Source organism: Squalius cephalus (genome assembly GCF_949319135.1).
Source record: "Squalius cephalus genome assembly, chromosome: 9".
In the NCBI taxonomy this organism is placed as follows: Eukaryota; Metazoa; Chordata; class Actinopteri; order Cypriniformes; family Leuciscidae; genus Squalius; species Squalius cephalus.
In genome coordinates, this window is record NC_137130.1 from 21,786,757 (window position 1) to 21,806,022 (window position 19,266).

The window sequence follows — 19,266 nt, forward strand, 5'->3', positions numbered from 1 at the left end:
TTGGTGGGGCAATCTTAGGAATGATTTGCATAGAATGAAATACACTCACCTAAAGGATTATTAGGAACACCTGTTCAATTTCTCATTAATGCTATCTAATCAACCAATCACATGGCAGTTGCTTCAATGCATTTAGGGGTGTGGTCCTGGTCAAGACAATCTCCTGAACTCCAAACTGAATGTCAGAATGGGAAAGAAAGGTGATTTAAGCAATTTTGAGCGTGGCATGGTTGTTGGTGCCAGACGGGCCGGTCTGAGTATTTCACAATCTGCTCAGTTACTGGGATTTTCACGCACAACCATTTCTAGGGTTTACAAAGAATGGTGTGAAAAGGGAAAAACATCCAGTATGCGGCAGTCCTGTGGGCGAAAATGCCTTGTTGATGCTAGAGGTCAGAGGAGAATGGGCCGACTGATTCAAGCTGATAGAAGAGCAACTTTGACTGAAATAACCACTCGTTACAACCGAGGTATGCAGCAAAGCATTTGTGAAGCCACAACACGCACAACCTTGAGGCGGATGGGCTACAACAGCAGAAGACCCCACCGGGTACCACTCATCTCCACTACAAATAGGAAAAAGAGGCTACAATTTGCACGAGCTCACCAAAATTGGACAGTTGAAGACTGGAAAAATGTTGCCTGGTCTGATGAGTCTCGATTTCTGTTGAGACATTCAGATGGTAGAGTCAGAATTTGGCGTAAACAGAATGAGAACATGGATCCATCATGCCTTGTTACCACTGTGCAGGCTGGTGGTGGTGGTGTAATGGTGTGGGGGATGTTTTCTTGGCACACTTTAGGCCCCTTAGTGCCAATTGGGCATCGTTTAAATGCCACGGCCTACCTGAGCATTGTTTCTGACCATGTCCATCCCTTTATGACCACCATGTACCCATCCTCTGATGGCTACTTCCAGCAGGATAATGCACCATATCACAAAGCTCGAATCATTTCAAATTGGTTTCTTGAACATGACAATGAGTTCACTGTACTAAAATGGCCCCCACAGTCACCAGATCTCAACCCAATAGAGCATCTTTGGGATGTGGTGGAACGGGAGCTTCGTGCCCTGGATGTGCATCCCACAAATCTCCATCAACTGCAAGATGCTATCCTATCAATATGGGCCAACATTTCTAAAGAATGCTTTCAGCACCTTGTTGAATCAATGCCACGTAGAATTAAGGCAGTTCTGAAGGCGAAAGGGGGTCAAACACAGTATTAGTATGGTGTTCCTAATAATCCTTTAGGTGAGTGTATTTGTTAAAATTAGATTACACAAATGATTTCCATTTAATCAAATATATGTTCAACTTTAGATGATACAATCTTTTAAATGATTTACATATAATCAAATATATGTTTAGAGGACTTATTTTAGAGGACGCAGTCTTGGGGTTGAATATAAAACAGTTTGCGCCCTTATACATCATGGATCCATCAAAGGACATGTTCACATTCTGCTGAGCAGCAGAGAAATGAGGCCATTTAGATCAGCCTGTGACTTAGTCCTTGGGCTGCCATAAGTGTAGTTATTTTCTCTTGATTTAAGGATGATATACCAGACTAACCCACAGCAAGTGTCAGTGCTGACACTGAAAAAAAATCATGTGTGAGTCATATTTAAGAAGGCAGTGGCCAAGGGACTAGATCTGCTGTCAGTCAGTTCAAGAGGCACACATTTGACACCCTGACAGATGTCACTGTCAGAAAGAAGGAGTTTCGCTCTGCTGAGTTTCTCAGTTTTCTGTGAGAATACGACACAGATCACTGGCCAAAAGTAGAATCACCTTAAACCTCAGACCAGAACAAAAAAATACTGGAAATAATTCACAGCAAAACTCGGTGAAGAGGACAAAGAGACAGGGAAAAGCAGAGGAAACGGATGATTGAAAGGTTTATCTATTACTTTAAGAGCAGAGGTGAGACTGAGACCATCCTCCAGTGGGCCTGCATAATGAGTCAGGATGTGTTCTGAGACTTTGAAGTGAGGAATGGTGAACGATGACAGTTTAAACTCAGCAAGCAAATGAATGGGATACAGCTTCAACCTTGAGAAGTCCAGGCAAGGGCGAGTTGATTGGCTTTGCAGGACCAAAGCGGCTGTCAATTGCATATCCTGTCACCAATAAATGTAGATAAGGGTGACTGTGTCTGACGTTCCAGTTAATGAGGCGACATAGCAATGCCCCATAATGCTAAAGAAAATAGGAAGTGAGTGGGGGCAAAAACCATCTCCGTAAAAGAAGTACTCATATCTAGGTTAAACTAACAATTAAACAATAGTCTAAATGTTACACTAAACAATATAATCACATCCGAATCATATAAAACCAAATAAAATTAGGTTCAGGTGAAATACTTAAACTGTTTGCCTCTGACTGAAATTATACTGATTCAGTGACTCACTCATAAAGATGGCCCAGTTCCTGAATAAATCAATCACAGAGTCCGAATATGCATACCTCTACAGTGTGCGAAAAACATATGAACCCAGTAGTATTCATAGTATTCAGAAAACAGTATGCAAAAAGTACCCGGATGACTTCTTCCAGCGAGATTCTGGGCGAAAGTCCCAAACGGTGTTTTTACGCCCTTGAAGGGCACTTCAGGAAGGGGTGTTCCTTGAAATTGAACACCTGAATTCCTTAATGAAGAGCCCTTCCACAAGTCATACATGTTTTTTGCCAGTTCTTTGCCAAAATAATTTTGAAAGCTAAGAACATTATTACTGTATTAACATACAAATGATGCGCTAAATTGGGTGTGAGGTACATACATTTATTAAGTATTCCTTTTTATAGCTGACTTGCTCACATATTATTCTATTTATTTGCAAACATGTGGCCACAGCAGTACATTAGTTTTGATCTTATACAGTTAGTAAAATAGAATGCATGGATTCATTTTATAGTTTAAACATGATCAACTAGTAATGTATTACATATGCTTGACTACATATCCCCTTCATAAGTTTTTTTTTTTTTTTTTTTTTTACTCCCATCTCTTTAATTGTGCAAGTGAGCATATAGCTCTGTTACTAAAAATATATAAGATGCCCAAAGGGGACCACACACTATGTTATGCAAGTTGTCCTGGAAACCACATTTCTGGTGAATGAATTATTGACAAACTGCTAATGTTAACTAATCCAACTGAATAATTCAGTCGCAACACAGTCCCGCATTCAAAACTCTCTGGCAAGTTATTCTTCCCTTCAGTGCTTTTGTGGGTGCATGTGAAAAAGAAGCTTTTAGCCTGGGTTGTCAAGCTTTGTCACAACAATCTGGTCTCGGCGCTGTGACATGACATGATGCTGACAGTTGAGGAAGAGTTCTCACCTTGCGAGGGATTGATGGGAGATTAGAGATCTGAGACAGACTGTAGTCACATACTAATGAATACGGTAAAAGCAGAGTGTGTACATCAGACAGAACAATTTACAAAAGGGCATGTGGAGGAAAAATAACAAGAGCAAGAGAATGTGCGTTAGACCTCAAGTGTGAATGATAAATGAAGTGTAGACAGAGAGGAGCTCGTAGAGGTAAACACTGCCAAACAAGACAATGTGTTTTAAACAGAGAGATGACAAATGCAATGAGAAGAGGAGGCAGCTGAATGAATGAGTGCATCCAATATCAACAGATATGATAGCGTGCAGCTCTCGAGCCCATGAGGATTACGTAAAGGCGTTCACAGAAAAAGTGCACACCGAGGAATACGAGGTCTCTGGAAAACAGGCAACGAGTTTAATGATGCATGTCATTAATGACATCTTCTGGATGACATAGCAGCCATATTATTATACAACTAAGTGATACTGTATATAGGCTACAATGATGAGCCAAAAGATTATATGATGTTGGTCCAAAACAGCGACGATCCACTGACCCAGACCCTACAAGAGCCCTGAATGTGTCTCTGGGACCAAGATGTTAGCAGCAGATCCTTCAAGTCCTGTAGGTTGCAAGGTGGAGATGCCGTGGATTGAACTTGGTCCAGCACATCCCACAGATGCGCAAATGGATTGAGATCTGGGGAATTTGGAGGCCGGGACAACACCTGGCTTGAACTCTTCATCATGTTCCTCAAACCATTCCTGAACATTGTGCAGTGTGGCAGGGTACATTATCCTGCTGAAAGAGGCCACTTCCACCAGGGAACACCACTGTCATGAAGGGTGTACCTGGTCTGCAACAATGTTTAGGTAGGGGGCACTTGTCAAATTTACGCCCACATGAATGGCTGGACCTCTGATTGGTCTGCGACTGCACAGCAGAGTGTGATGCACTGTATGTTGTCACACATTCCTCTCATAACCATCATTAAAATTTTCTGTGACTTGTACCTCGGTAGACCTTCTGTGGCTCAGACCAGACAGGATAGCCTTTGTTGCCCTCGTGCATCAATGAGCCTTGGGCGCCCAACACCCTATTGCCTAAAATTATTGTGGTTTGTCAATCCTTGGACCACTGTTGGTAAATTCTCACCACTTCTGACCAGGAGCAACCGACAAACCATGCCGTTTCAGAGATACTCTGACCCAGTTGTCTTGCCATAACATTTGGACCCTGTCAAAAACACTCTTTCTTCTTTATTCCTGCAGCCAACATGTTGATTACAAGAACTGACATTTTGCTTACCATCTAACAGACCTTAAAATGTGACCTTATTAGGAAATGATCAACAACATTAATCTTTGACTGGCCATAATGTTATATATTCCTAACTTAATTTGCTTGATAAATACTGGCATATACTATGCCTGCACCAGCCAAATAATTTGACCATGTTCTTCACCTACATCAAGATATAATGACACACTTTGCTGCGTCTCTTCTTCAACATTTTTCCTTCCAACAGCCATTTAGATTCTATCCAGGTCATGGCATCGGAGTAAAAGACCCTCCCCCCAAAGAGGCTTGAATCTGTGATGTGTGCTGTCAAACCCTATGCATGTAGATTAATGCATAGTTACTTTAGCCCCCTAGAATGCCCTAGTGGGCCACAAATGAGATTCTTCTCTGAAATGCAAATTAGAACACTACTTCTATATCTGTCAATCAAAATATTTTTTTTCCCAATGATAATTGAGATTATGTATGGGTGACCATGATTTTTTCAACTAGGACATGTGGATCAACATCCTAGCTTTTTTTTCATCTTTTTAGGAATATGGAAAGGAAAGGGAAAATAATATAGTTTTCTTTATTAATACCCCTAGTTGACATGCGTTTAAAAAAGGTAACCCTACCCTTTTTCCTGTTATATAAATAGGAAAGGGGTAGAGTTACGCAAACTTAGGGTGACCATATGTGTGTGTCTACATGTATATATACAAACTAGGGGTATTAATGATGGGGTATTAAGATGAAAAGACCACTTCTTACGAAAATCCATCATCAGAATAGATAAATCCAAATATTACATTGTACAGTTGTGATAAAAGAGTGTTTGCAGGCTTACAGAACTACTCGTGTCCTTGAGCTCAGAGATTTCAAAGAGAAAACCGAGGGTTCAAAGCATGCATGTTGTCCTTCTGAATCAGATTGATTGCTACTTTAATCCACTGCTTTGTGTGTGCATGGCATACTGGGAAGAAATATTAGAGGTCATTGACTGATATCTTTCACATGCTCCTTTTTTCAAAGTGAATAAATATTATGTAATGTATACATTTTATAAATGTATATATTTTGTAATATAATTGTAAAAACTTTTTTTATATTGTGTGGTCACATGACACTTAAAATGTATCATTTTATGCAAACGGCAATGGAGAGAGAGGGAGAGAGAGAGAGAGAGAGAGAGAGAGAGAGAGAGAGAGAGAGAGAGAGAGAGAGAGAGAGAGAGAGAGAGAGAGAGAGAGAGAGAGAGAGAGAGAGAGAGAGAGAGAGAGAGAGAGAGAGAGAGAGAGAGAGAGAGAGAGAGAGAGAGATCCTCACAAAGCACAGCTGCCATCTAGTGTTAGAAAGAGCAATCCAGTATGTTGTTTTACAGATAGTTTAATTGTGTTGAGTTTTAATCCTTTTCTCAAAGTCTGTGCTCAAAATCAGCACAAATGAAAACGGCAAACCAAATAACTGCATTGATTAAAATTATATTTTGCTCAATAAGCAAGGTAAACCGCATGGTGGTGAGAACTAAAGTAGGTATTTAAGTGACCACGACACGTGTTTTATAGACCTCACTACACAGAATATACACTATGCAAAACAGATCACATTAGCACAATCAAACATACTCACAATCTGAGAGTGGAGAGGTAAGAGTTGTTTAATCCGAGGTACCATTACAGCATATACAAAGGCAGCTAAAATGTAATGGGATGCATATAATAAACGAAATCTTTGAAATCGAGTCATGCACATGTATAAAAATAAACCATTATAATAATACAAACCACATTGTCTATATAAAAGGGTATTATCAAAGGAAACATGATGATTATGATAAAAAAAAAAGCGCATAAAACAATACCACAGACATTAACAAAAATATCCACAAACATTTCTAAAATGTTTTTGTCAAATGCTAATTATGATCAAATTATGGATAAAAAATATTTACAGTGAACAAATAAAAATACAGTAGTTCTGAATGTGTAGATAAAACACAAGCTGTTAAATCTTTATAATACTGATACAAAAGTATTAATGATGGCACTTTGAAAACAGAACAGACACAATTTAAGTTGCTGTTTATCTGCCATCATTAAGGGGCACAATAAATATTGGCACTGCTGAAAAGAAAAAAAATCAACACCCAAATTATGGACACCCTAAAAAGTTTAATCTTTCAAAATAATGAGAATTACATGAGAATGACACTGTAGAATTACACTGTATGAATAAAGACAACACGAAAGGCACAATGTGAATTTGTGCTTTATATGTTGACTGGTTAATGGTTTATGAGTTTATGGTACAAATTTGATCAGACAGAGTATATTTGCTGGTTGTCTCAGAGCTCCACAGTCCGGAGATGTCCACGAGGAGAAACGCTGCCCAGATTATGTAGAATACACTCTGAAGCCTCCACTACACTTCCACAACATGACCAGTGGGGCTTACCGGGGTGTCCTTTATGACCATGTCCACAACCCTGAAACCCACCTAAGTGCGCACACACACACACACACTCTCCCTTTAATGTGATTAAATAAATATTATATTAAAACCATTTTTTGTGCTACAGTACCTGGCATGGTCCCTGTGCAGCCACAGCGTGCCTCTTTAGCGCCCCCACTAGAGCAGAAGGAACAGCAATGGAATACGCCACGGTGACGTCTGAACTTCCTCTTCACATTTAGCACGAAAGGTGACCCCTGGAAAACACAGATTGTTGGAATGTCAGTCCCGGCATCACTGATATTCCTTCAAAAACTGGCCAATAATGTTACTGTTATTATTAGACACGTGTTTTGGTTCAACTGCACAGTTACCTGGACGTGCTGTGCTTTAACACAGACCCACACAGAGTAAAGACCTGCTTCAGCAGGGGTGTAGGACACACCATAGGAGCCATCACTGTTATCCACCACAGACACCTCCACAGAGCTGTAATGCCACAGAGAGGAAAAAGAAGAGTCACAGTATGAGGTGAGAAAAAAAATATGAGGACATTTAAGAAATGAATGAAGAACTTTTATTGCAGCGTAGCAGTGACAGTGTGTCAGAATGAACCCTAAACATCCTAAACTCAAATCCTGTTACAGTTAACCACCCCTAATGTAAATGTAGTTGCTCCTTTTGTACGAAGTTAGACACACGGAGATGGTTCTTAGGGTCCTCTCACTTGCTCCCATTCTACAATTGAATGGATTCTACATTTGCTCAGGATTTTATCCACTCAAATCGTAATCAAACTGTTGACTTTGTTCTACTTCTATATGATAATTAAGCCATTTTTGGAAATGAGCGCGTTCAGCCACCTATCTTGGAGTGGAATCTGGGTCGAGGCAGTCTGTCATTTCTTACACTAAATAATGCAACAATTTGATCTCAGATGCTGATAATATGCAGTATTTGAACTCAAATGTCTTATTTTTTCCTTTATTTGCCTGCAAGCTTTGTTATTGTGAATTTAAAACACATTCAGTTTATTATTACCATTACAGAAATCTCATTCTTACTTGTTTCCTTTATGCATGACTGAAAAATATGCATCACATTTAGTTTATTACTTAGTTAATCCTGTATAATCCAAATGTTTGAAAATATTCTATGCCATATTATCTTAATTAATTCAGGCCTAAATATCATGTAATAAAAACTGAAATATTATAAAGTGATAAAAACTAAAACATTCATTCATGAACAAAAATTATTTTAAAAAAATCCATTTGATAAAATGGCATGTGCATTGATAGTTATGAGTAGAATCTGTAAGCATTGGCAAATATGATTCAACGGTAAAGACTTTAGTGACTATACTGTCACACTTAATTTTCCCTGTGTACTCACCAGTCCTTCCTGTCCTTGTGCACTATGCTGACCAGCACAGGGTCTCCACCACGGCCCATCTGCTCTCCAGAGGAGTCCCTGCAAACCAGAGTGAACTCGTCCCGCTGGCCTTCACGACCTCGCTCCACACCTGGGAGTTATTCACACACAAGGACAGACACATGTGAGTGGACACAGGCTACGCAACGGAAGCAGTGGCGTACATCTGAGTGAAACAAATTCTCGAAAAGAAAAACTGGCTGTTAATTGGATGAAGGCAGAGCTTGCAGTCGATTGCGAGGAAAGGGGTGGGGATTTAAGCCATATAAATGATAGGATAAGTCTGTCATTTCATCGGAAGATCACAGTTCTGATATTTTAAGAATTACGAGGTCAAAAAAAACAAAAAAAAACAAAAAAATTAGAAAATATATTTGGAACATTTTCATTCCATCCCAACTTTAGGAAAGACAACTAAAACTTTTAGAAAACAACTGAATTAGATTTATAATGTTTTTTTTTTTTCTTTCTGCGTGTCGCTGTGTGAATGAACGGCGCGGTTTCGTGCTTTTCACCGTTTCATTTGAGAAAAAAAAAAACTACGGTCAAATACACACCGAAACTGAAACTGAAAGATCTTCGCCAACAAACCGTCAAAATAAATGTTTGGTTTAACTTCAAGAAATTATGACAGAAATATAGGCTATCACTACTGCATACTTAAATGTACTTCTCAAAGTAATAATAATAATATAAGTATTTCTAAGGAATATCATAAAACCCAAGACAATTATTCATCCGTTTTAAATTTATACAGTTGTTGTGCAGAATCTTATTTGACAAAAATAATGAAATATTTTGTTATAAATGAATTGTTATCTTTTCATTTTATTACATTTTAAAACCTTCATTTAATTGTTGAAGTTGATATAAATTAGTATTAAATCACAGTTAAAATAAATAACTGAATTTAGGGAAAAATAAAATGGATTTAATGGGGCCCTAAATTAAAAGGTAGCTACTCTTTAATTGTGAACAAACACGTTTTCTTTCTCAAGTTCTAACAAATATGTGGAAAGCATTTCCTTTCCCATTAATGGTAAATGAATATTGTGATAAATATCAATATCAAAATACAGTCAAGCAGCAGTATATTATCCTCCTGAGGTGAACCTGCATGTGGCATGCTGGGACAGAGCTGGATAAGTGACCCTTTTACACTCTAGGAGCACCAGACCAGACCAGTTCATAAAAAGGTTGAGTTGTTGTCATAGTATCCAGGAATGTTGTCTGCTATTTATCCCAGTGTCATGCCCTAGGCCTTTTGTTGTGTGCACTTGTGTATGTATATCTGTGTGTGGAACAAATGTGGATCTTAAGTCTCTCTTTCAGACTTCAGATCTTGTGAGACGGAAAACTTTCATCAAATTTCATCTGAACTATGGCTTCTGAGGAATGTTACATCCTGTTTTCGGTCGAAGGCCATAGTAATCGATTGTCTAGTTCACGCGCATAGGTTTAGTTACCCATGATCACGCGCGTGAACTCGGCAATCGACTACTTTGGACTTCAACCGAAAACAGGAAGAAGATACAGGTATTTGCGCTGGCTTAAATAACATCATTTTTATCCATTTCTTTCACATCTACTGTAGTCAGATTCACTTGTGTTCACTCTGAAGGAATCACTCACATGACCTGTGCACTTGTAATGACACATCAAGGATGTTAAGAGGCTAAAAGCAGGTTTAAATATTGCCCAATTGAAGTCAACAGGGTGCAAATTTTAAAAAGAGGATAACACGGTGTAAGCAACACCGATTTTGTCGTTGTTCTCTGTACTGACAGCACTCCAAATTGACAAAAAAATGAGCTCAATGTTAAAATTGACCGGAGTTCTCCTTTAAGGCTGAGGTCTTCCTCTATGCCAGTGGTTCTAAATCTCTTAAACCATATCCTAACCATGCGATATGATTCCAGCGACAAGCACTTTGTCTCTCCACACCAGGACTGCGTTTAAGTCCACTTTTTTATGCCCTTCCCCCACTAACTTCTCTCTGTCTCGTTCACTCGGATTTATGTCATTGCTTACGTTGCACGAGTGCCCACTACGTGCGGAACCCTGGCAATGTGTTTAAATGGAAAGCCCTAAGCCCTTGATCACTTGGAATCTGCTATGGAGCCTGCCGTGCAAATTACTGTTGAGACGTCACAAACGTGTTGCATTGTGGTCAGTAGATCTGCCTAAAGTATACATACGAGTAAAATCGAAGGGTTCGAGGGTCTGTCTAAATGAACTTCCCTCGTCCACCTGACGAAGCTGATCGCATTTCAAAATGGTGGTGGGGATTCCCCTGAGAGGAAGTGCTTAGGGAAGTTTGCGAGTGTATGTCTAAAAGTGGAGTTAAACGCAGCCCAGACCTACTCTCACCTTCTCCCTGGATAGTGCACTTGCTGGGATCCAAAGTCTTGGCATGTAGAACTCCAACCACAGGAAATCCCTCAATCTCCCCAGCACTCTCCTGAGGAAGAAAACAGATGCTGCTGGCATTATCGTGGGCGATCGTCGTTGGGTGTGGGTCGTATCCTGACTCTACAAGGCTCATCAATCTCCTCATAGTGACTCCTTTGGCACTGAGGATTTCGGCGTCTGAACCGCACGTGAGCAGGCGTTCTGCAAAGTCCACTCCACCACGGACGTCAGACAAGGCTTGCTGCAGTTGAGCCTTCTGCAGATGGAGTTGGTTCCTGCGCTGCAATTTCAAGTCCTCCAGTGACCGCAGCAGCGAACAGCAATGTGCCTCCACAGCGTTGGCATAACTCCGAGCAAACGCCCGAATCTCACCCGCCAATGTGTCAGTCCGTGCCCGCAAAGCCTCTTGGGATGTGTCCACGCATCTCATTGAATCCTCCAGACGAGCAAGACGAGGCCTCAAGCTCCTGACGACCAAATCCCTGATGCGATCTCCATGGCGACTGATGACCTCATGGGCAGAGCTGCAGTGGTGGTCACGGTGAAAGGTGGCCGCACACTCCAGGCACACAGTGAGATCACATGGCTCGCAGAAGAGCCGTAACTCCTGACCAGGATGCAGCGAGCACAGGACGGGTCTAGTGAGACGACCCTGGGATTTCAGCTCCTGTAGGCTTTGGATAGAGTGAGAGGAGGTCCTCTTCTGTCTCCTGCAGGGAAGATACACATTAGAGGACTTAGTTTGCATTCAAGTCATGATAGAAAGATCGTATTTATGAGTTAAATGCTCATGAACGCCACCACAAATTTGTAATTTCGGAAAAACCCTGGATTTTCTTTCAGCCCAGAGTTTCAGGGAATTTCAGAGAGAAAACATGGTGGAATCAAAGAATGAAGCATCTGTATTGACAGTAAATTTGTAATTAGAATGAAATTATTGATTTTTTTCCTCATTTACAATAAATTATATAATAAATTTCCTCATTTAATTAAGTTGCATACATGTACAATAGTGTACAAAATACAGTAGCGTTTAACAGCTACGATACAATATATTTAACATGATTAATCATTTTAATCATGGTCACAATTTGTGGCTGCTGAATAAATGCACTTACGCAACCTCTGTGCTACAATACAAAGTCTTTTTTGGTTGTTTTAATAGAAAACATTAACAAAATGTATAATTATTGTTAATAATTAATATTAGGAATTTCAGTTCGATTCAGTTTATTACACAAAAACAAAGAAAAACACATGATGTGCACTCTTCATCATTTAGTAGAAGTAAAGTTCTTGCTTTATTTTTTTGTAGAAAACGTGCATCGTCATCTTGATCTGACCATATTGTTTTGAAAGCACCTGGCATCTTAATTATGACTTACCAATTTGTGTAAACAAACTTCGCAAGAGAACTTGAACACACCATTTTGCAATGGCCGTTTAAATGACAAAGCAGAGAATGTATTGGGGGGTGTTGTTCACACAGGACACATCTTTGGGACAGCCATTTTTGACCATTCAAGGTGTAATGTTACATCTGAATAACCATAGGTCTTGACCTTTGACCCTAACCTAAAAGTCTAATCTGGTCATCCTCTTTAAATGTTATGAAATCATACTCTATGAATAATAAGCACATATGATATAGTATTTGTGTAGTTTGAATGTAATCCTGATTCATTGTTATGTGACTAGTGTCTGTTACTCCTATCCCGTTGCCTCATGGGATGGTTAAATGTTCATCAGATGCACTCTCTAGAATCTTGCCTGAAGTAGTAGGTCATTTTCACCAACTGTTTTATGAATACTGTGAATTCTATGGAAGCTTGTTTCCGCCACAGACAAACAAACTTCCATAGAATTCAGATATACGACTCGTATCATCACACACTGTTTTTCACCTACTATAGAGAAGTAGGCGGCATATTCGCATGGGCAGGTATTGTGTATTTTTTTTTATAACAACATGTTCAATAGCTGAAGTGGAAGCACAGCCTCTGTAATTTTTATTATACAGTAGACTGACATCACGCTGTCAAAATACACCACTTTGAAAAAGTATTTAAAAAATAATGATTAGGCTACTCAATATTATATTTAGAATGCTTTATATATTTCGAGAAATGTTGAGTGATTTTTGTTCATACAATGGAAGTCAATGATAACCATATTTGGCTCTCAAAATTTTAAAGAAAGAAATACAGGTTGGAACAACATGAGGGTGAGCAAATAATGACTATTTTCATTTTTCTGGGGTGAACTATCCCTTTAACATCTCCATTTGTGTTCAAGGAATAAAGTGGCTTATGAAACGACATGAGGGTGAATAAATGACTTTATATTTCTTCTCAGGCCGTGATAAACTGACCTGTGGGCCTGACTGCAGAAGTCGCATAGGTTGACACAGCACACCTCACAGCGCTTCCCCGCGTTACTGTCGCTGCACAAGTCGCACAAAACGCTGCTGTCCACTAGCAGGGTCTCCGTGAAAACCTCGTCCAGCGCGAGATGATCAGTGGTCAGCCCATCCACACCCGATGGCGGCAGATTCACCTCTGAATCGCACTCAGGACACAGGATCGTGGACCCAGAGTTGTGCCCGTGCGTGTCATCTTCAGGCGAGCGTCGTTCCCCGTTCACGCGACGCTCAGAAAACGGCTCGAGCTGGCGAACGCAGTCCGCACAGAAAGTGTGCAAGCAAGGCAGGATTTTAGGGTCTCGATACATCCGATTACAAACACCACAGACCGCTCTGGACTTCTTTCCCGTGTCCCCATTGCTTTCACTCAAGACTGTTTCTCGCTTTTCTTCTTGAACTAACGTTAATCGCTCTTTGCAAAGTGACATCGTAGTTGTTATTTTTATACGAGGGTTTTATTATAACTCGCGCTTATTCAAAAACAAAATATGATGCGACAGCAGTAGTCTGGTTTTGATAGCATTTACCAAAAAAAAAAAAAAAAAAAATGCAACTCAGACCAAACTCTGAGAGTTAACTTTTTCTCTCATGTTATTTGAGAACGTGCTTCGCCATCCAATCATGTTATGCGTTCACGTTTGGGGGCGTGGCCTGAAATCTGACCTATTTTAGACAGTCCCCATCCAGGGGTGTCAAACTCAGTTCCTGGAGGGCTACAGCCATATGGCTACAGCCCTGCAGAGTTTAGCTTTCAACCCTAATTAAACACACCTGATCAGCTAATCAAGTCCTTCGGGCATATTTGAAAACTGCAGGGGTGTGTGTGTGTGTGTGTATATAGGAAGCGGAGTTGGAACTCTGTAGGGATGTGATCCTCCAGGAACTGAGTTTGACAGTCAGATCAAACTACAACACTCAAAGGTCAAGATCTGCAGTTAAATAAATACAGAAAATACAGAGCAGACTCCCCAGATCAGGGATGGGCAACTTCGGTCCTGGAGGGCTACTGTCCGACAGAGTTTAACTCCAACCCTGAAAAAATCACCTGCCTGTAATTTTCTAGTAACCCTGAGGACCTTGATTAGCTTGTTCATGTGTTTGATTAGGGTTGGAGCTAAACTGTGTAGGACAGTGGCCCTCCAGGACCCAGACTAATGTTCAATCTTAAAAGATTGAGCTTGGTCTGGTGATAGCCAGACTAACACAGACTAATTACAAGACAAGGAACACCTGTGAACAACGATCAGACGATTAACCAATGACGAGACACATGGCAGGATCACATGACAAACAGGGAATCACATGACAAGACACAGAAACATGACAATAACAAGAACGTGATAATAATAACTAGTAACAATGTACAATGTAATAATACAAGTCCCTGTTTTTGGATATATCGTTGTATTGGTTATAGTCAGCAATTAAAAAGCAAAGGTCTTTGTTATCGGTACCACTTTACATTAGAAATCATTAATGTTTCAATAAAATAAAAGCAATAGCCTACATTGGTAAAAGTATTTATTCATCTTTGTTAACAGTTGATAAAAATACAAATGTTAATTATTTCATGTTATCTCAGGTCCATATTAACAGATACAAGTTTTGATTTAATTACTATATTAGTAAATGTTGAAATTAACATTAAATAAGATTTAAAGGGATACTCCACTTTAAAATGAAAATTATGTCATCATATACTCACCCTCATGTTGTTTCAAACCTGCATGAATTTCTTTCTTCTGCTGAACAGAAAGGAAGATATTTAGAAGAATGTCAGTAACCAGACAGTTTCTGGTACCATTGACTTCCATAGTATATATATTTTTCCTACTATGGAAGTCAATGGTACCAGAAACTGTCTGGTTACTGACATTCTTCTAAATATCTTCCTTTCTGTTCAGCAGAAGAAAGAAATTCATGCAGGTTTGAAACAACATGAGGGTGAGTATATGATGACAGAATTTTCATTTTAAAGTGGAGTATCCCTTTAACATTAAATAACATTAATTAACATTGTCATAGTTATTTTATGTTAACTAATGCAATGAACAAAGTGGCCTTGTTGTAAATTGTACCTTTTTATCATGAATGAATTTCTAGACATTTTTATTGTGGCCTAATATGAAATAATAAAAGAGATACTAATACAATGTCTCAAAAAATAAGTGTAATGAAAATCATTTAAAACTGCTGGGTTGTCTCAACCCAACTTTGGGTAAAATATGGACAGACCCAGCTGTTGGGTTACATTTTAAAATTACATTTTTAACCCATTGTTTGGGTTTGTCCATGTTTGACCCAAAATTGGGTTGGGTTAAAACAACCCAGCATTTTTTAGAGTGTGGTAATACAAACATTTTCCAAGAAAAGTTTAAGATAATAGTATGAGAAAAGGTATAATAAATAATATCACATATGTCTGCAGATTAGTTGACATTTTGTCAATAACAAAAGGTTTCATATGAAATAATTCATTGGATTTATCATGTAGAACATGAATTTGGATTTAGAATATATGTCCATTACAGGTTTCTACAAAATCTCATGTAAAATGTTTTTTTTTTAATTGGGAAATGTCATTATGGTTTAGGATGTGTGGTTAATTGATTGAATTTTTTTTATGTACTGTAAGCAACCAACCCGAAAAAACATGTCAGTCTTTGTAACTGATTGGTTTGACCATCTGTCAACCACTGGAGAGACTTGTCTGGGTTACAGAGAGAATAAGGGTGACTGTGAACAGAAGTTGTAAGGATGACACTTTTGTAGATGCAGCACTGAAAATGAAGTATGTCTTCTCCGTCACGCTGTTTGCTGAAGAAGAAGAATCATAAAGAAATAGCAATGTTGACTTTAAAACAGAAACTCATGATTTGATCAACATACTGCACGTGTCATGCTGTTTAATGAGTGACATGCATTTTGTGTGTCCATGCTGTCCAGAAAATTGTTTTAACAAATTTGATTTGATGTGCAATGCTCTGTGCAAATATTATCACTATGGGTGAGCCCTTCTTAACAACTAGTCTATACATTTTTGTTTTGTCAATATCTACGGTTTTACCTGTTACAGTTGCCTCTGAGATAGCTTTCACAAGAGCGTTCTCGATAAGACAGGAGTAGATGTCATCCACTTTTACTTGGTTTTCGAGGACACTGGTAACTCGCACGATTCCAGCATTGTTGTTGGTGAAATTGGTGCTGCTGTTTAAAAGCTGCCCACTCTGACTCCAGCTAACCTCTGGTTTGGGAAACCATCTAGGAGCCTCAGCAAATAGAGAGCCATTTGCCGATAGAGTAAACGTGGGAGCTGTGAAAGCTGCAAAGAAACCGAAATGAGCAGATCAGATATACGCTAAATGTGTATATAAATATATATCATTTGATGTACAGTGTAAAAATGATTGAAGTATGTTTTACAAGAAAATACTATAAGTCTTTATACTTCAAAATTTCATTTTTAATTTAATGTTACTTGCCATTTCTTTGTGATTAATTGTGAAATTTACTAGCAATTTCCAGTGCATTCAAATATAGTCAGATTGATTCAGTAATTTTAAAGGTATAGCGGAGGATTTTCCCGAATTTTAGAAAAGAGCCGCCCTCTCCACTTTTTGAAAAAATGCACATGCGCAACACTCTGCTCCCGAGAGGGAACGCCTATTAAACGTGTGCACGAGAGAGCATGCACGAGCTAATCATCGCTTACATTAACTTTTACTAGCAGTGATTTTAAATGGATTTCTCCAAATAGCATGCCAAACTTCACCTGTCAAGAAACTTCGCAACTGAGACATCAGTGGGAAGCCCAACCTGTGTTTTGAGTGCACGCCATCGTGTGAATCATGTGCACGAGCACGTACGACGGCCTTACGTAAACATATCACCAGAATGATTGACACTTAGGAGGACCAATAGTCTTGATGATCCACCCGGAAAAAGAAAATCCTCCGCTATACCTTTAAATAATAATTTTGTTAATCTCTGAGCACACAACAGTTTGTTCCTATGAATCAGTTTAGAACAGATAATTTAAGTGGCGCGATTCTGAAGTGTACATTCGATGGAAACTTTACTATGAGACCACTGGAGAGGATTTATGAATGACAGTGAAGCAACGTAACTGACGGTGGTAGGTCATGATAATGACAACATGGCGGATGTAGTACGTCCAGAATACAAATACATACTTTTGAGCGGTCGTGAAGTAATTACTTATTCAAAATAAGTACCTACTCAAGAAAGTATACGATTTCGGATGCAGCCAGACACTAGTTTGGATTTCAGTGAATCAGGGTTTTTAACAAATCATATGAGAGAATGATTCAGTGACTTGCTCATAAAGAGACTCACTTGTTGTCACCTTGTGGATGTATAAAGCATGAAGAAATAAGATATGGGTTTAAACATTCATTTACTTTGAAATAAATGAGTAAAGAATGTATTTACCAGCCACTCTAAGGTTAACGCTGGTAGTTCCTGAGACTTTTGGTGCATTGACAGTGACGCGATACACACCCTCATCCTCCATCTTCACATTTCTCAGCAGAAGGGAAGCGTTGCCAGCTGATATAGCATCTGAGAACAGTTGAGCCCTGTTTTTGAACTGAATGTTCTGCCCCTGGAGCTGGGCTGCTTTGTTTTTGTATTCATAGACCACACCACTGACAGCATCTTTTAGCCAAGTAATTGACACATCACTCAATTGCTCATTGCCACTGTTGCTAAGAAACCTGCAATCCAGGACCACATCCTTGTCAATATTCCCCACAATAGAGGGACTGCTGCTTTCAACGGTACCTTGGGACACTTGAAAATCAAACATACACACGGACGTTTAGTTTATACATCAAAAGCCAAATGCACTACTAAAAGTTGTGCAAACTGTTAGAGTTAAATTAATGTTTTACTAACCTGAAAATGCAATAGCCAAAATGAAAATGATGAGTCCTGAAATGGCTACTATTAGAACAATCATACTGCAAAAGACATACATTTGATGAAAAACATTCAGTATTGACTCATTGTAATATTATCTTCAACCTGAAATTGTTTGAAAAAGTAGGGTTTTTTTTTCAATTCTTACCTTGCAAAGATTATTTGTCCAATTGAAGCCATTCTGGTAATCTGTTCCTACTTTCAAGCAGAATCTTTGATGAACCGATGTTCCACTCTGTTCTTCATCTCTGTCGATGGCATAATAAATCAACGGGCTAAGATAGACGAGCGCTTCCTAATCCCCCAGACTAGTTTCAAACTGTACTTCCACTGAAGGAGATCAGCACCTCCTCCCTCTGTCAATATTACCTCTGAGAGGAGTGTCCTGACACACTTAACATACAGTTTGACAAGAGTAAGTGTGCTCATGAGACGAAATACAAACAGTTGCAAATGGTCAGAAGTCAGCTAAACCAGGGGTGTCCAAAAATCGGTCCAGGGCCACTGTCCTGCAGAGTTTAGCTTCAACTTGCCTCAACACACCTGCCTGGAAGTTATGCTTGATTAAAACCATCATCCTTTAGTTTCCTTGAGCCACCTTACAGACAATAGTGTTTCATTTAATGACTCAGATATAAGAGTCAAAGTCACACAATTGAAAACATTCAGTTCTGTTTCATTGAGCTCTGTAAATAACCATGAACCGTAATTGGAGTATGTTAGCTTACAATAATCAGATTTTTACAGTTTACTTATTGCATGTGTCCGCTACAGAAAGAACAATAAATCCTGATATATTTTGAATTTCAAAATTCTGAGAAAAAAGTTATAAACTTGCAATCGAAAGAAAAAAGTCTGAATTTTGAGATATAAATTCACAATTGTGAGAAACCCCCCCTCATAAAACTCGCTTTTTTATGATTTTGTGAAATTATACACCAACTGGAAAACACTGTAATGCTGCAGTGCTGGGTGAAACCAGTA

At 39.1% G+C, this 19,266-nt stretch overlaps 2 protein-coding genes across 3 annotated transcripts; both read right to left on the bottom strand.

Moving 5' to 3' along the window:
• Nucleotides 1-6,256: 6,256 nt before the first annotated feature.
• Nucleotides 6,257-13,964, bottom strand: trim45 (tripartite motif containing 45). Of its 2 annotated transcripts, none has more exons than XM_079881425.1 (6): nt 13,291-13,964; nt 10,878-11,629; nt 8,469-8,598; nt 7,448-7,562; nt 7,204-7,330; nt 6,257-7,118 (listed from the first exon to the last, which is right to left on the bottom strand). In XM_079881425.1, the coding sequence occupies exons 1-6, from the start codon at nt 13,767-13,769 to the stop codon at nt 6,967-6,969; spliced, it is 1,755 nt and encodes a 584-aa protein (XP_079737551.1). In that variant the 5' UTR covers nt 13,770-13,964; the 3' UTR covers nt 6,257-6,966. The 2 variants fall into 2 exon arrangements, with proteins under 2 accessions (XP_079737551.1, XP_079737550.1); XM_079881424.1 differs by having other exon boundaries at nt 10,872-11,629; nt 13,291-13,862.
• Nucleotides 13,965-15,246: 1,282 nt separating this feature from the next.
• vtcn1 (V-set domain containing T cell activation inhibitor 1) lies at nt 15,247-18,462 on the bottom strand (the record flags this gene model as incomplete). Its single annotated transcript, XM_079880287.1, has 5 exons — nt 15,247-16,158; nt 16,409-16,663; nt 17,794-18,153; nt 18,259-18,323; nt 18,431-18,462. The coding sequence occupies 5 exons, from the start codon at nt 18,460-18,462 to the stop codon at nt 16,031-16,033; spliced, it is 840 nt and encodes a 279-aa protein (XP_079736413.1). The 3' UTR covers nt 15,247-16,030.
• Between the last annotated feature and the right edge of the window lie 804 nt (nt 18,463-19,266).

Bases quoted from the DNA above. Each gene is read 5' to 3' on its own strand.
- trim45 (XM_079881424.1), bottom strand. From the start codon at position 13,769: ATGTCACTTTGCAAAGAGCGATTAACGTTAGTTCAAGAAGAAAAGCGA. The intron at 7,563-8,468 runs GTGAGTACACAG...GTGGCATTACAG, and splicing joins CACAAGGACAGGAAGGACTG to CTCTGTGGAGGTGTCTGTGG. The intron at 7,331-7,447 runs GTAACTGTGCAG...TGTGTTTTCCAG, and splicing joins TTAAAGCACAGCACGTCCAG to GGGTCACCTTTCGTGCTAAA.